The following is a 12,996-nucleotide window of genomic DNA, read 5'->3' as shown; positions in this document are numbered from 1 at the left end:
GTTCTATTTTGTATATCACAACATTATCTTGTTTAAATATGTCACGTAACAGTTAACACCGTTTTTCTAGTTTGAATTTTAGTAACATATTTTAGAAGATTGAGTAGATAAGCACCCGAGATTCATTTTAAAAAAAAAGGGTTCAGTCATCAAACTAACTATTGGATGATAATGATCATTGATTTAAGTTGAAGGAAATTAAATGTATGATAGGCATGTGGTCAACGAATGTGGATATGTTTAAGTTAAATAGATACTTCATTTAATGCATAAAGTATTAGAAGACAATAATAAGAGATATAAGGAGGCAAATTAGACTGCCACGTGTCAAAAGATGGTGAGACCACGCAGCTTGATCATAGACCAAAGGGATGGAGTTTTGGCTCATATTCATCCACGTCATACATTTATAAGCCTCTTTTTTTGTATGTCTTTTTCAAACAGTATAGATTATTGGTTTAATAAGAATATATTCTATTATCAAACACATGTAGTTTGATAACGATTTTTACTTTTATTTTTCTGGTTTTCAATTCTTTTATACTTTCTAATGAAAACAAAATAAGATTATATATCAAATTGTCTAATTATATATAGTCCAAATAGGTAAACAAGTTCGAGAGAAAAAATAATACGAATGGATGTAAAGGTGGGACATACGTCGTTTACGATTGTGGGAGTGATTTTAAATCGAATAGTAGAAATGACATAAAATAGAAAGAGAATTAAGCAACGTGAACAATAAATAAATAATGTTTGAGATAGAAATAAATGACATTCGATTTAGGGGAAATTGGTAACTCATGTCAAGACCCTAATTGAATTAAAGTACTTAATTGAAACCTAGCAAAATAGTTAATACATGGATGTCTCATATATGCCTCGACCTAAAACATCATCTTGGGACCAAAATGAACATAGGATAAGATGCTTGACCGTGACTAGAGTTGATGTTGACATAGTCAAATGTAAAACATAACACGTCTCTCAACCTTATAAGTTGAAGGATCAGTCTAAAGCGACTCTTGAGCTTTATCGCAAGAAAAAACCCTAGGTCAAATACTTCTGCAAATACATGATATTATAACTTTTGAAGAGGTAACATGAATTCTATTATGGCTATCGCTTCCATACTCCTACTCTCTAACCTAAATATAGAATGTGTATGACAAACACCATATAATTGTACAATTTTTTTTACTATGGAAGTCACATTTTTCCTAGTTAAGTCGGTTGAAAATCAAACTCCTTTTTCATAGGTAAATAGCATCAATAACTACTTTTCCCTCCACTTCTCTTTTTTTTTTCTTTTCTCAAAAAGGTTTATTGAATGGAAAATATGTCACTTGAATTAAGGCATTATACAAAATGCTACATTTGACAATGTAAATATAATTTCCCCAACTACAAATATTCAAATAAAAGGTCCTATATCTAAGGTAGTTGAGAATATTATTCTATAAGTGGAGTTGAATTGAGGCATTATACAAAAATACCACATTTGACAATTGAGTGGGGAGAGAGTGGACATACCTTAAATGATTGCAATATACTCAATAATGTTTTCCTTTATGCTATAAAGAGATACATTTTCATTAAAAAAAATGTTAACAAAAATGAAACTTTCTCGAATCACAAAATCTTTAGAAGATAAACGAAAAAAGTTTCAGAATTTTTCAACGCATAAACGCGCGTCGGAATCGAAGTCAGGTAAAATGAGTCTGAAGTGCATTTCCAGACGCACAAGATTAAGTGTCGAAAGATTCTATATTTTTTTAAAAAAATACCTTCCATCATTAAAAAGAAGGTATAATGCATCCAATGAAGAACCTTAAAAAAAAAAATCAGTATTTCAGAATGAGTGTTATTTTCAAATTTATTCAAAGTTGAAAATGCAAAAACTGAACACCATTCATACAAATATTTTCTTAAAGTATACCATGTAAGCTAAAATATAACCGACTAAGTCAAAGATGAACATTTAACATCGTGACTAGCAGGAACCAAAATGCAGATTAATTGTAAAATAAAAATATATAAATTAATTAAATTTTTACCCCTAAACTTGCTGCCTACATTATTGTTTCCTACCAACCTAAACTTTTAGTTACGTCTTCAATTACTACCTCAATTCACAAATCTATTAAGCCCAACCAATCAATACAACCACTTTCCTCATAAAAGTAGAGGAGATCAACTTAGAGTTATGATCTATAAAAATTAGGGGTAGTTGCAAATTTAGCAATTAGATTCAAAATAATTAAGTATATAACAACATTTTAAAAAATTTGCAAATATAGCAAAATTTGTCAAATTCTATCATTGATATAAGTCTATCAACGATAGACCATGTTGCAAATATTGGTCTATCAATGATAGACCATACGAAGTGTATCAGCGATACAAGTCTATCAGTGATAGTTTTACTATATTTGCAATTTTTTTTAAAATTTTGCTATATCCTTAATTATTATTGCTGAAATGGTTATCCATTCCAATTTTCCTAAAAATTAAAATACACCTCCAAACCATCCATGAAAGGTGAAGACGCACAAAAATCCAAAAAAGAATATGACACCAAAGAAACAACCACAATTTATTAGACTTCATCCACGAAATTTAAGAAAAGTAAAATAATATATTAACATAACCAAATTCTTTTATAAAAAAATTGATCATAATGTATGTTTTTTTTTTTATTTGTTTAGCTCTAACTATTTTGTCATGAGGCAAAACATAGTTAAATTGGCATATGATATACATGTTAATAAACAATCAAACGATACGTGATCTGAATATGATAGGCCCCATCTTTATACTTTTTTTTTTATAAGAACAAAAAATATAACATTACTAGGACTTCTATTATTGATATGTGGGACTAGAATCCTTGAATTCCAAACAAATGATCCAATCGATGTTCATACATATTTGTACGTTTTTGTTATATGAAGTTAAATTGGATCCTCTTTTCATATCAAATTATTTGAGAAGCAACATTTTTCCTCGTAATATCTTACTTGAAAATGTAGTAATTAAATTGTGTCCACATAATATCTTGCTACGAGGGATTATTTTTTTTCCCCTTATATGTGTTTAATTTGAAACATAAATTTTCCTTGGGTTGAATAAAGTTGAAGGATCATAGTTGTTATTAATTTGCACATGTACATGCCCATGTGGGGTTCTACCTTTTTGCCAATCATTTCTTTTTAAGAAAGCATATGACTTCATATTTTATTTTATAAATTTAATCATTATTTCTTTTTAAGGTTTTTTTTTAAGAAAAAAAAGCAAGGATGTAAAATTTTAAAAAAATGTTAGATCATTCCATTGAAGGAGCAAAGACAAAAAGATCGTTAAAATCTCGAAAAGTTGATCTAAAACTTTGTTAATTGAGATATATTCGTGTTGATAACAATTGATCATTGTTTGTATTAAGAACAAATTTAAAAACTATGGGAAAAATGTTTTTTTTTTAATTGGTTTTTAGTTTTGGGTTTAATTTTCATTTGATTCATAGATATTAAAATGTATGAGTTTTGTTTGGATTGAATCTTAGGTTTAAAGATTTACACTTTTTAAAATATCGAGTTCTCACTTATTAATAATTGTTTTTCGATCCTTGACGTTGAACTTTATTAATTAATTTTTTTAAAAATTACAAAATTATAATTAACTAGTTTCACTTAATTTTCTTTGCTATTAAAATTACTTTTAAAGTTTCACATTATTGTAAACTAATTAAGACCAAAATCAGTATAGAGTAGAAGGGTAAAATACTGACAAAAACTAAATTCAAGATTGAAAAGTATAAATATAAAACTTTGAAATTGGGTCACTGGAATGAAATTAAATTTATAAATGAAGCAAAATTTGTAACATTCTAAAACTTAGAACAAACTAAAAAATTTAAATAAAAAGAACTTCTAAATGATAACAAAATATTATAATCTATTTAGTTAAATCAATTTTGAATATTTTGTAAATATTATTATAAGTATTTTGTAAATAATTTTTGTTTTTTTTTTATTTAAAAATAACACAAAAAAAAAATAAATTAAAAGGAAGTTTTGACAAGTGTAGGTCATGGACTTAAATATATGCGAAAAGAATAGTAACAAAAAGTCCTTGAGTAAAGTTGTTTGCATAGATACCCTTATTTAGGATTCCTTTTTCTATGTCGTCCTCATCTACCTACTTTTTAATATTTTGCTCCTAATAAATGACATTCTAAAATTAAATAAAAATAAATAATTAATAGACAATAAATTTTACAATATTTATGAAAAATGTAAAACATGCCAATTTAAAATTTAACATTTAAAAATTGAAAGTTAAAACTAACTATGTTGAACGTAAAACTCTTATAATAGTGTGAAGCAAATGAGATAGCTTCCAAAAATACTGTGAAGCAAATTAAGATTTAGTGACTTAATATGAGAAATGCCATTTTATATTTATATGTGTTTGTGATGTTTTGAATTTTAAAATTGTATGAAAACAAATAATTTTGATCAAGTAGACACAAGATCTCTCCATTCTCACAAATTTTAATAGCTTTGAAGAAATCACCCCTCCATACAACTTTGCAACTTTCACACTTCAGCTGGTTCTTCGTTCATGATTGATATATAAAACCCGTCACTAAAAGCACCACCAACAACAAAATTATCTAACTTTGGAAGATCAATCATATGCTAAAACTTTCTTCTTTAATATCTACTCAAAACATTATAGTTTTCTCGTCTTCGTGTTGGTAAATCCAATAGAGTACTTTGTTAAAATAATACGTCTCCATTCATTACTTTTTCCTAAAGTTAAATTTTCAAGGCCACAAATTTTTTTCTCTAAGAAAATTCTTGCTAACTTAATACTCATTTGATTTAGAATTGAACCCTAATCCAAATCAGAATTACAAACATTCTTCATATTCGAAATGTATAACATACTCGCTTGTCATCAGATTTATTATAGTAGTAACATACAATATACTATAATACTTTTTCCCCTGGATAATACATAACAACCCATTGCATGAATTTGTGATTCAAATATGGAAACAATTAGAAAAAAAATAAATGTAAATGAAGACAAAAGATTCATGCCTTGAGAGAATTTACGATGAAAGTTGGCACAATCCATATGAAGTTGACGAGACCGCCACGTGATGAACAAAGTAGAAGAAGAAATTCTATAATTTAATATTAAACGATTCCAAGCTTTACAAACTAGTCTTTTAATAAATTGATTAAAACACAAAATTATAGATTTCTTTCCGATATATTAGATTTCAAAATTTTAAATATTTCTTAAAAGTTTAGATTATTTAATTTTTTTTTAATTTTTTAATCAGCAAATAACATAAAAAAAGTTATATTCTTAGCATGCTTTTTTTTAATCAACAAATAATACCCTTTAATTTTGGATTTTTTGAAGGATCTTTTACTAACAAACTAAATTAATTCTAAAAATTTTACATTATTATTATAATTATTTTACCTATCAAACTCGAACTACTTGATTCAAATTTTTAAAAAAAATTAAAGTAAGAATTTGTGATGAGAGATTTCACACAGCGGAATCAAGAATGTCATTCTCTATACCCATTTCCACTCTCCATTTCATTTCTCATGTCCATTCCCACAAATTTTGCTCGAGGAGTTCATTTCATTACCCATTAGAGGAATCGAATTTCAAAATTTTAAAATAATATTGTATAGTGTATTAATCAAAACACTTTACAATATTATTTAAAATATATACGGGTATTATTTAAAACATACATATGCACTCACTAAAAATGGATGTAATATAATTATATCACGTGTATATTGTTCCATTTATAAACCGAAATCAGTTTATGACATGGTAAGAATTTATCAAATTAACTTTCAATATATGAAAAGCAAGACAAAATGGATGTAATGCAATGATTATAAATCAGAATTTAGTAAAGTAGGTGGTATATACGACAAACAATGCAAACAGAAAAAAAGTACGTGACATATATATTTCATTCACCGTCTTAATCGAAAAACTTCAGTGAAAAAACATTGATTGCGAATACGAAACAAATCAAAATAGTATATTAAAAGTAAAATTGTTGGAGAAAATTTTGATTCCAATCTTACCATAATTGAATTAATTATATATCATATTTACATATGATATCTAATAAATGATCATTTATATTTTGTGTATTTTCTTTTCTCTAATATTAATATTAAATATTTATGTAAATATGTAATCTATTAGAACTTTTGTGAAAATTAGGGAGATCTCAGCTATTCTAGTCAATAAACAGGCCCAAAATCTATCTATTAAAGAAGCCCAGTAACGTTTAAATGGGCCTGAGCCCGCTATGGCCGCAAGAGGGTTAGTATATGATATGGTATATTCTTCCAAGTTGATATCGTTACATGCAGTTGAAGAATTTTAAAATCACGGACCAATTATCTTCCGCTCGTTAATGGGTGACCCAATCTTTCAATGGTGTTCTTCTTCATCTTCAATTCCGTCACTGTTAACGTGTTAAGCCAATTTGTTTATTGCCTTCTCCATCGTTCTCTTAATTGGGTGTGGAACAAATCAACAAAGAATATTATTGTTAATTTAGAACAAATTAATATTGCAAAAATCAGAGTCCCACAAAACTCGTAGATCTGCTCGTTTTTCGCTTCCTTACCTTTCGAATCTCCATTTTTTCGTATTCGTTGAGCTTTCAAAGCTTCCTCCAAGGTAAGAGACTCGTTCCCTTTTTTTTGCTTTTTCCTCATGATTCGTTTCTTTCCCCTTTTCCAATGTTGATTTTTTTTATGTTGGGTTTAATTAGATTTGTAAATCCTGCCTTTATCTGAGGATGAATTTCACTTTCTTAGCTTTTCTGGATGTTTTTCCGTTTCTTCTCTTGTTTGTATTGTTTTTCAATTAAGGGATGCTATTTTGTTTCCTGTGATTGTTGATTTGTGGGTTGTGTTAGTTTTTGGATCTAATTACTAAAAAAACGTTTTTGTGTAGAACCCTAACGATAGTTTGATTAATAGGGGAGAATGGTGTTTGTTGCTATGTTTTGATTAAATGAACTAGGCCTTGGAAAGTGTTCATCGCATGCAATTTGGTGGAAACCCCTTGCCCTTGAAGGTTTTTGCTTCCAGGATCCCGAACATTCAATGTATTGGGGATCTTTTTATAACATAATTTTTTTAGGGATAATCAATATGCATATTTTTTGTGAATGTTATGCAAAATGTGCAAGAAGTTGAATAACTTGTATGGATTGGGTTATATGCAGATAGTGAAGCTTTTAATTCTCAATGGACGGGATAGGAGGTGAAGCTGCCTCAGCGGCAGGACCTTTGAGCCAGTGGCAGCATGATGTTTCAAGGCTTTATCAATATTATCTGGATAAGATTACTCCACATGCTGTCTACAGATGGATTGGAACCCTTTTTATAGTGGCAATTTATGCTTTGAGGGTCTTCTATGTGCAAGGGTTCTACATTGTTTCTTATGGTCTGGGTATTTATATACTCAATTTATTGATTGGATTCTTATCCCCCTTGGTTGACCCAGAGATGGAAGTTTCAGATGGGCCTTTGCTGCCTACTAAAGGTTCAGATGAATTCAGGCCATTCATTCGCCGACTTCCAGAATTTAAGTTCTGGTAACTATGGAATTTCATTCGTGAGCTTTTACATCGTTTGCCTTTTTATATTTGGTTGGTAAACTTTGAAGTTTGCATTTTCTGTTGTTTCTCAATTACAAATCTGATTCAGTACCCTGTTTGTCTATTATGTCTAATTCTGGTACTGAAAACTTGTCTAAGCTTGGTTGGCTTTGGAGGGGAAAATGGTAGGCAGCGGTGAGAGAGGGAACTTATATTGAGGTGTGCATAATTGGGTTATGTTATTTTGTGCAAAATCCTTTGTGCATCAAGTAACTTGTTTCTTTTTGTCTTGTTCATTGTGATCGCTACTCTTTCCTGTAAAAAAAAGACGTGACCGCTACTCTTTGGTGCTTCATGATGGGCTTTGCTCGTTATGCATATAGCAACATTGAGATCCTGAATCCACATGGTCAGCCTTTTTTCCATATGCGACCAGTGAATTTACATAGTTGTTGATATCTCAATAATTAGGATAATATGTAATGGAACAGGAAGAGGCAGTTTCCTGCGGCTCAGTTATTTAAGCAAGACAGGGAAAGATACAAGTGTTGTTTGGAAGAAGAATGTATATTATTGGTTTTCATTGAAATTTTGGATGGTTATAGAGGAACCTGGTCTCATTTAGTCTTACTATGTAGTGTAGGTTAATACTTTCTTTTTTCCTTTTATCCTTTTTCCCTTTTAGCTTCATTTCCTATCTTCTTTCTATGTTTATTTCTTGCTGTACAATGGTTCTAAATATTAACCTCTTTGTTAGGTAATCATCTCAAATGTGTGTGTGTGTGTGTAAAATAACCACCTATAGAATACCACCTAAGAATTGTTTTGAAAAGCCTTCAAAATCGAAGCCACAAAGAAACATGATATTTAAGAAGGGATAAAATCTTGCTAGGGACCCTCTCCACACCTCTAAATTCTATTCTTCCGCTCACTCCACACTGCCTACAAGATAGCAGACACACTCGGAAGCCATAGAAAGTGGCATTTCTCCCCATGGGGCAAGTTAAGAAGGGAATTCTTGAGCAACGCTCCAACATCTGTGTGCCTTGCAACCATAATGCAAAAAGTTTGAAACAAAGAATCACAAACCAAGCTGACTAACTCACAACGACAAAGAATGTGCTCTGCTCTTCCTCAGCCTTGACAAAGAATGCAATAGAAAGGACCCATGAAGGAAGGCAACTTCCTCTTAAGTCGATCCATCATGTTAGCCTAGCCAAGAACTCCTCAAAAGGATCAGGTTCCAGATCCTCACATCTCTTCTCCCAAGTCTAGAAGGGTGACCCTAAAGTAAAGAAAGAAGAGCAGCCACCACCACCATTTCTCACGACAGAACCTGAAAGGAAAGGAAAAGGAAAAGGAAAAGGATCTCGCAGTCTCCCTAGAAAATCATCAACAAAATTGTTTTTTGGTAGCTAACAAGAGATACGGCTGAGGGAACAAAGAACAAAGAGGCCTCTCCTCCACTCAATGGTCTTCCCAAAAATAGGTATCTTTCCCTCTCCCCCACCACACAACGAACAAAATGAATAAATGAAGGGGGCTCTTTCAAAATAATCTTCCACAAGTTTCGATGATATCCATTTAACCCCCTTAGGCAGCCAATCAAAATAGTGGGGGTCGTGTTTACTAACCCTAATTCTTAAATTCCCAACTCTCCCTCCCCAACTGGTCTCTCAATGACCTCCCATCCTCCCATCTAATCAAATGCAACCCCTTCTGTTTTCCTTCTTTTCTATTGAAAATCACACATCAACTTCTCCAAGCTTTGACAAACCTTGCACGAGCTCTAAAAAGGGAGCAAAAAATAGATAGGGGCACTCAACACCGATCTAATTAAAGTAAGGTGTACACACTGCTTTGGAAAAGAAGTCCTGTTTCCTAGAGGCTAACTGACTTTGCACATTATCCACCATCGGATCCCAAATGCCATCGAACTTGGTTTACAACCAAGGGGCAAACCAAGGTAGGAAGAAGGTAGATTACCAACCTCACCCCCACCATCTTCGCCCACAATAATCTTCTCCTCTGTCACTATTGAGGCTCATAATGCTGAACTTGTCCACCTGTTAATCCTCAACCCAAACATCTTTTCAAAGAAGCCAAATATGGTTCAAGATCAAAAACAATTCCTCCTTGCCAGAGTAGGAAAAAGCATATCATCAGTGAATTGAATATGAGAGAGGGCTACCTTATCATCCCTTACTTCAAAGGGCTCAGGGTTCTTGCCAACCACACTTTTTTGCCAAGAATTTTACAGAGAACGTCACCACTAAAAAGAACAAAAAGGGGGATAAAGGGTTTCCCTGCCTGAGACCTCTTGACCACCACTTTACTTTTAGGACTCCCATTACCGAGAAAAAAGTAACTCATATTTCTTAGACAACCGCACATCGATGTCCTCCACTTTTACCCAAAACTCTTCTTCTCCAAATCATTATCAATAAATCCCAATCCACTTAATTGTAAGCTTTTTTCATAGTCAATCTTAAAAAGCACACTTTTGTTTCTAGCTCTATAATTTTCAATCAATTCATTAGCAATAAGGACTTGATCCAGATGTCTTGCCCAGAGGCATAATGGCGTTAACGCGTTTACAAGATAATATCTATTCCTTTTTGCACCTTAAGGGAGAGGCCTTCCTCTAAGTTTCTTCTAGTTTATACCGACGAACAGAAAGATTTCCTTGATTCTCTAAACTTTCTCCCTTTCTTGCATTAATTTTTTCTTTTGGAAGACCTCTGCCATCCCCTTCAGATCATGGAAGGGTGTGGAACATGTGTTACTGCTTTTTAAAATAATTTCTTATTGTGGAATTTTGTAAACTTCAGAAATATTTATTATTTGCCTCGTGGTTGATTAATGGATACTGTTAAGACACAGTTTTACTTGTGTGTTTATGGTAGTTCTCTTCTGTTATTAGATTTTTTGAATCTTCAATTGATTACTACTTTTGCACTCTTCGGAATCGACCTTCTTGCCTGACCCCATAACACATTTCCTTTTTGGAAGTTATTAAGTGTTTGTTTATTTCTCATAGAAAATGAAAATTTGTATTTGTAGGTACTCTTTTACAAAGGCCTTTTGCATTGCCTTTGTTATGACCTTCTTCTCCATATTTGATGTTCCCGTCTTCTGGCCTATTTTACTTTGTTACTGGATTGTCCTTTTTGTCCTGACAATGAGGCGTCAGATTTCTCATATGATCAAGTACAAATACCTACCGTTTAGTTTTGGGAAGCAGGTGACCTATCAAGTACTTCTTATCCATTACACTGTTGTTAAGAGTTTGTTATTCTTGCTTTTGATAAATCTTTCGTGTTGTGGAAACATTGTTTTAAGTTTTAATATTTTGCAGAAGCATGGTGGCAAGAAACCTTCTGCAAGTAGCGTTGTCACCAGCGATGATTGATCTGTGGCTTATTATTTACAGCAATTAGTACAAGTACTGAATTGAGGGAGAAATTTAGAGACTCGAATGTTCACAGTAGCAGAAAATTTTTTCCATTAAAATTACTTGTAGTTAAGATTGCATATGGATTTAATCATTGAATTGATGATGCACAGGACATGGTTATGCCAATTCCTTTATGATTAACTGAAGGACTGCTGTTGTAGAAACTCAGTTTAATACACGTTGTAATCCTGTCCGATCGCAGAGCGTCATTTGAATTTTTTGTTTGCTTCTGATTCTCATCTTCCCACCCTTTCTTTTTCTGGCCCCTGCAGTTTTCTTGTAGAATATCCCAATCACATGTGGGTTGGAACTCTGTGTCTATTGATGATGATATTGAGAGTATTCCGTCTCCTAAGCCATTATACAAAGAGAATGCATCATAAAGAAAAGATATAACAATTTTTTGGTGAGAATTATTGGAGGTTTGGATTCTGTTAAAGAATGGGTTAACATGCATTTCTAAAACTAATGCTAACATATTTTCTGATTAGAAAGCTAAACCCGTCAAAGTCTTAGAGACTAAAGTCATTGTCGATAGTTTATAACATATCCTAGCTACTTGGGATGATGGTTTGAATCTTGGAAGGAGTTAGAATTAAATTCAATTGAACAATCTTTGAGTCATATAATTTCTAACTTATTTGAAGTTTTATTTTCTTATAAATGTTATATGTTACTCATTTTTCTAAAGTGATTTTTTCATCTAGCTCTTATTCCTTTTGAAGAGAGTTGTTTCATTCCTCGTTATCTCTTGTCCTAAGAGGGATCGATGAAAAAAAAATCAAATTAAAAACCAAACTAGAAAAAAGAAAACTTGTGCATGCGATTTAACATAAATTTGGACATCTGGATGAGTCATGTGTGTCAATTAGCATATGAGTGACATGGGTTGGACCACGTTACTAATACGTTCTTGAAAAATTAGAGTAAAGATTGTGTTGGTTTATTTAACTTTTGAAAATATTTATGCAACGTTAAAATATGAAATTTTTGATAGAAATATCAATAAAATGTCAATTTCGACTTGCATTTTTTTAATAAAATTAAGAATAGTTGCAAATTTAGCAATTAAATTCAAATTAATTAAGTATATAACACAATTTTAAAAAATTTGTAAATATAGCAAAATTTGTTAAATTCTATCAATGATATATCATGTTGCAAATATTGGTCTATCAGCGATACAAGTCTAACAGTGATAATTTTGCTATATTTGTAATTTTTTTAAAATATTGCTATATCCTTAATTATTATTGCTAAAATAGTCAACCATTCCAGTTTCTCAAAAAATTATAGAAAACTAAAAGAAAAGTTTATAAATGAACTTTGATCACGAAAACCATCTTTTGTGCATTTGTATTTGGTAGATTCTCTAGGTAGGAAATATCCATTCATTACTTATGTTTAAATTTGGAAATATTAATATGTCGACAAAGATTTAGAAATACGAGTGTATTATGATATGATGTATGAGTGACCTACATAAAAAGTTGATGTACTTTATTTCTATAGCATATTTTTTCATCCAATTCAAACAATAGTTTTATATTCACTAAACTAATCGTAATGACTCGACATTTTAGATCTAAGCTAAAGTCATTATTTAAAATAAATAACATTTTCAAACTTTAAAATCAAAGGAAAATATTAAATATTACGTAAAAACAAACAATCTAAAAATAAGAGTTTGCCAAACCAAGTAAAAAAACTACTTCCAAAAATAAACCTTACATATTAAGTCAAATAAATAAATTAACACAATTTCAGTCAAACTCTCACTTAAGCCTATCGATGGATTTTAATTATGACAATGCAAGTCATAATTCATATAGTATAATTTAATCTTTATTCCAAGATCGGATAGTACAAA

The 12,996-nt window shown here is 31.0% G+C and overlaps 1 protein-coding gene and 1 long non-coding RNA gene across 5 annotated transcripts; both read left to right on the top strand.

Annotated features, from left to right (window-relative positions):
- Window positions 1–6,436: 6,436 nt before the first annotated feature.
- Window positions 6,437–11,468, top strand: LOC101209147 (protein RER1A). 4 transcript variants are annotated; one of them, XM_031881343.1, is made up of 4 exons: window positions 6,437–6,741; window positions 7,295–7,666; window positions 10,733–10,913; window positions 11,031–11,468. In XM_031881343.1, exons 2-4 carry the CDS (start codon window positions 7,317–7,319, stop codon window positions 11,079–11,081), a joined length of 582 nt encoding a protein of 193 aa, XP_031737203.1. In that variant the 5' UTR covers window positions 6,437–6,741; window positions 7,295–7,316; the 3' UTR covers window positions 11,082–11,468. The 4 variants fall into 4 exon arrangements, with proteins under 4 accessions (XP_031737203.1, XP_004148836.1, XP_031737202.1 ...); XM_004148788.3 differs by having other exon boundaries at window positions 11,028–11,468; XM_031881342.1 differs by having other exon boundaries at window positions 10,733–10,925.
- On the top strand, window positions 7,673–9,011 carry LOC116402168. The gene is made up of 2 exons (XR_004214610.1): window positions 7,673–8,078; window positions 8,161–9,011. It is a non-coding gene; the product is annotated as an uncharacterized LOC116402168 (long non-coding RNA).
- Window positions 11,469–12,996: the final 1,528 nt, after the last annotated feature.

This window comes from Cucumis sativus, chromosome 2 (assembly GCF_000004075.3).
Source record: "Cucumis sativus cultivar 9930 chromosome 2, Cucumber_9930_V3, whole genome shotgun sequence".
In the NCBI taxonomy this organism is placed as follows: Eukaryota; Viridiplantae; Streptophyta; class Magnoliopsida; order Cucurbitales; family Cucurbitaceae; genus Cucumis; species Cucumis sativus.
The sequence above is the reverse complement of the archived record's forward strand: the minus strand, read 5'-3'. Positions and strand labels throughout refer to the sequence as shown.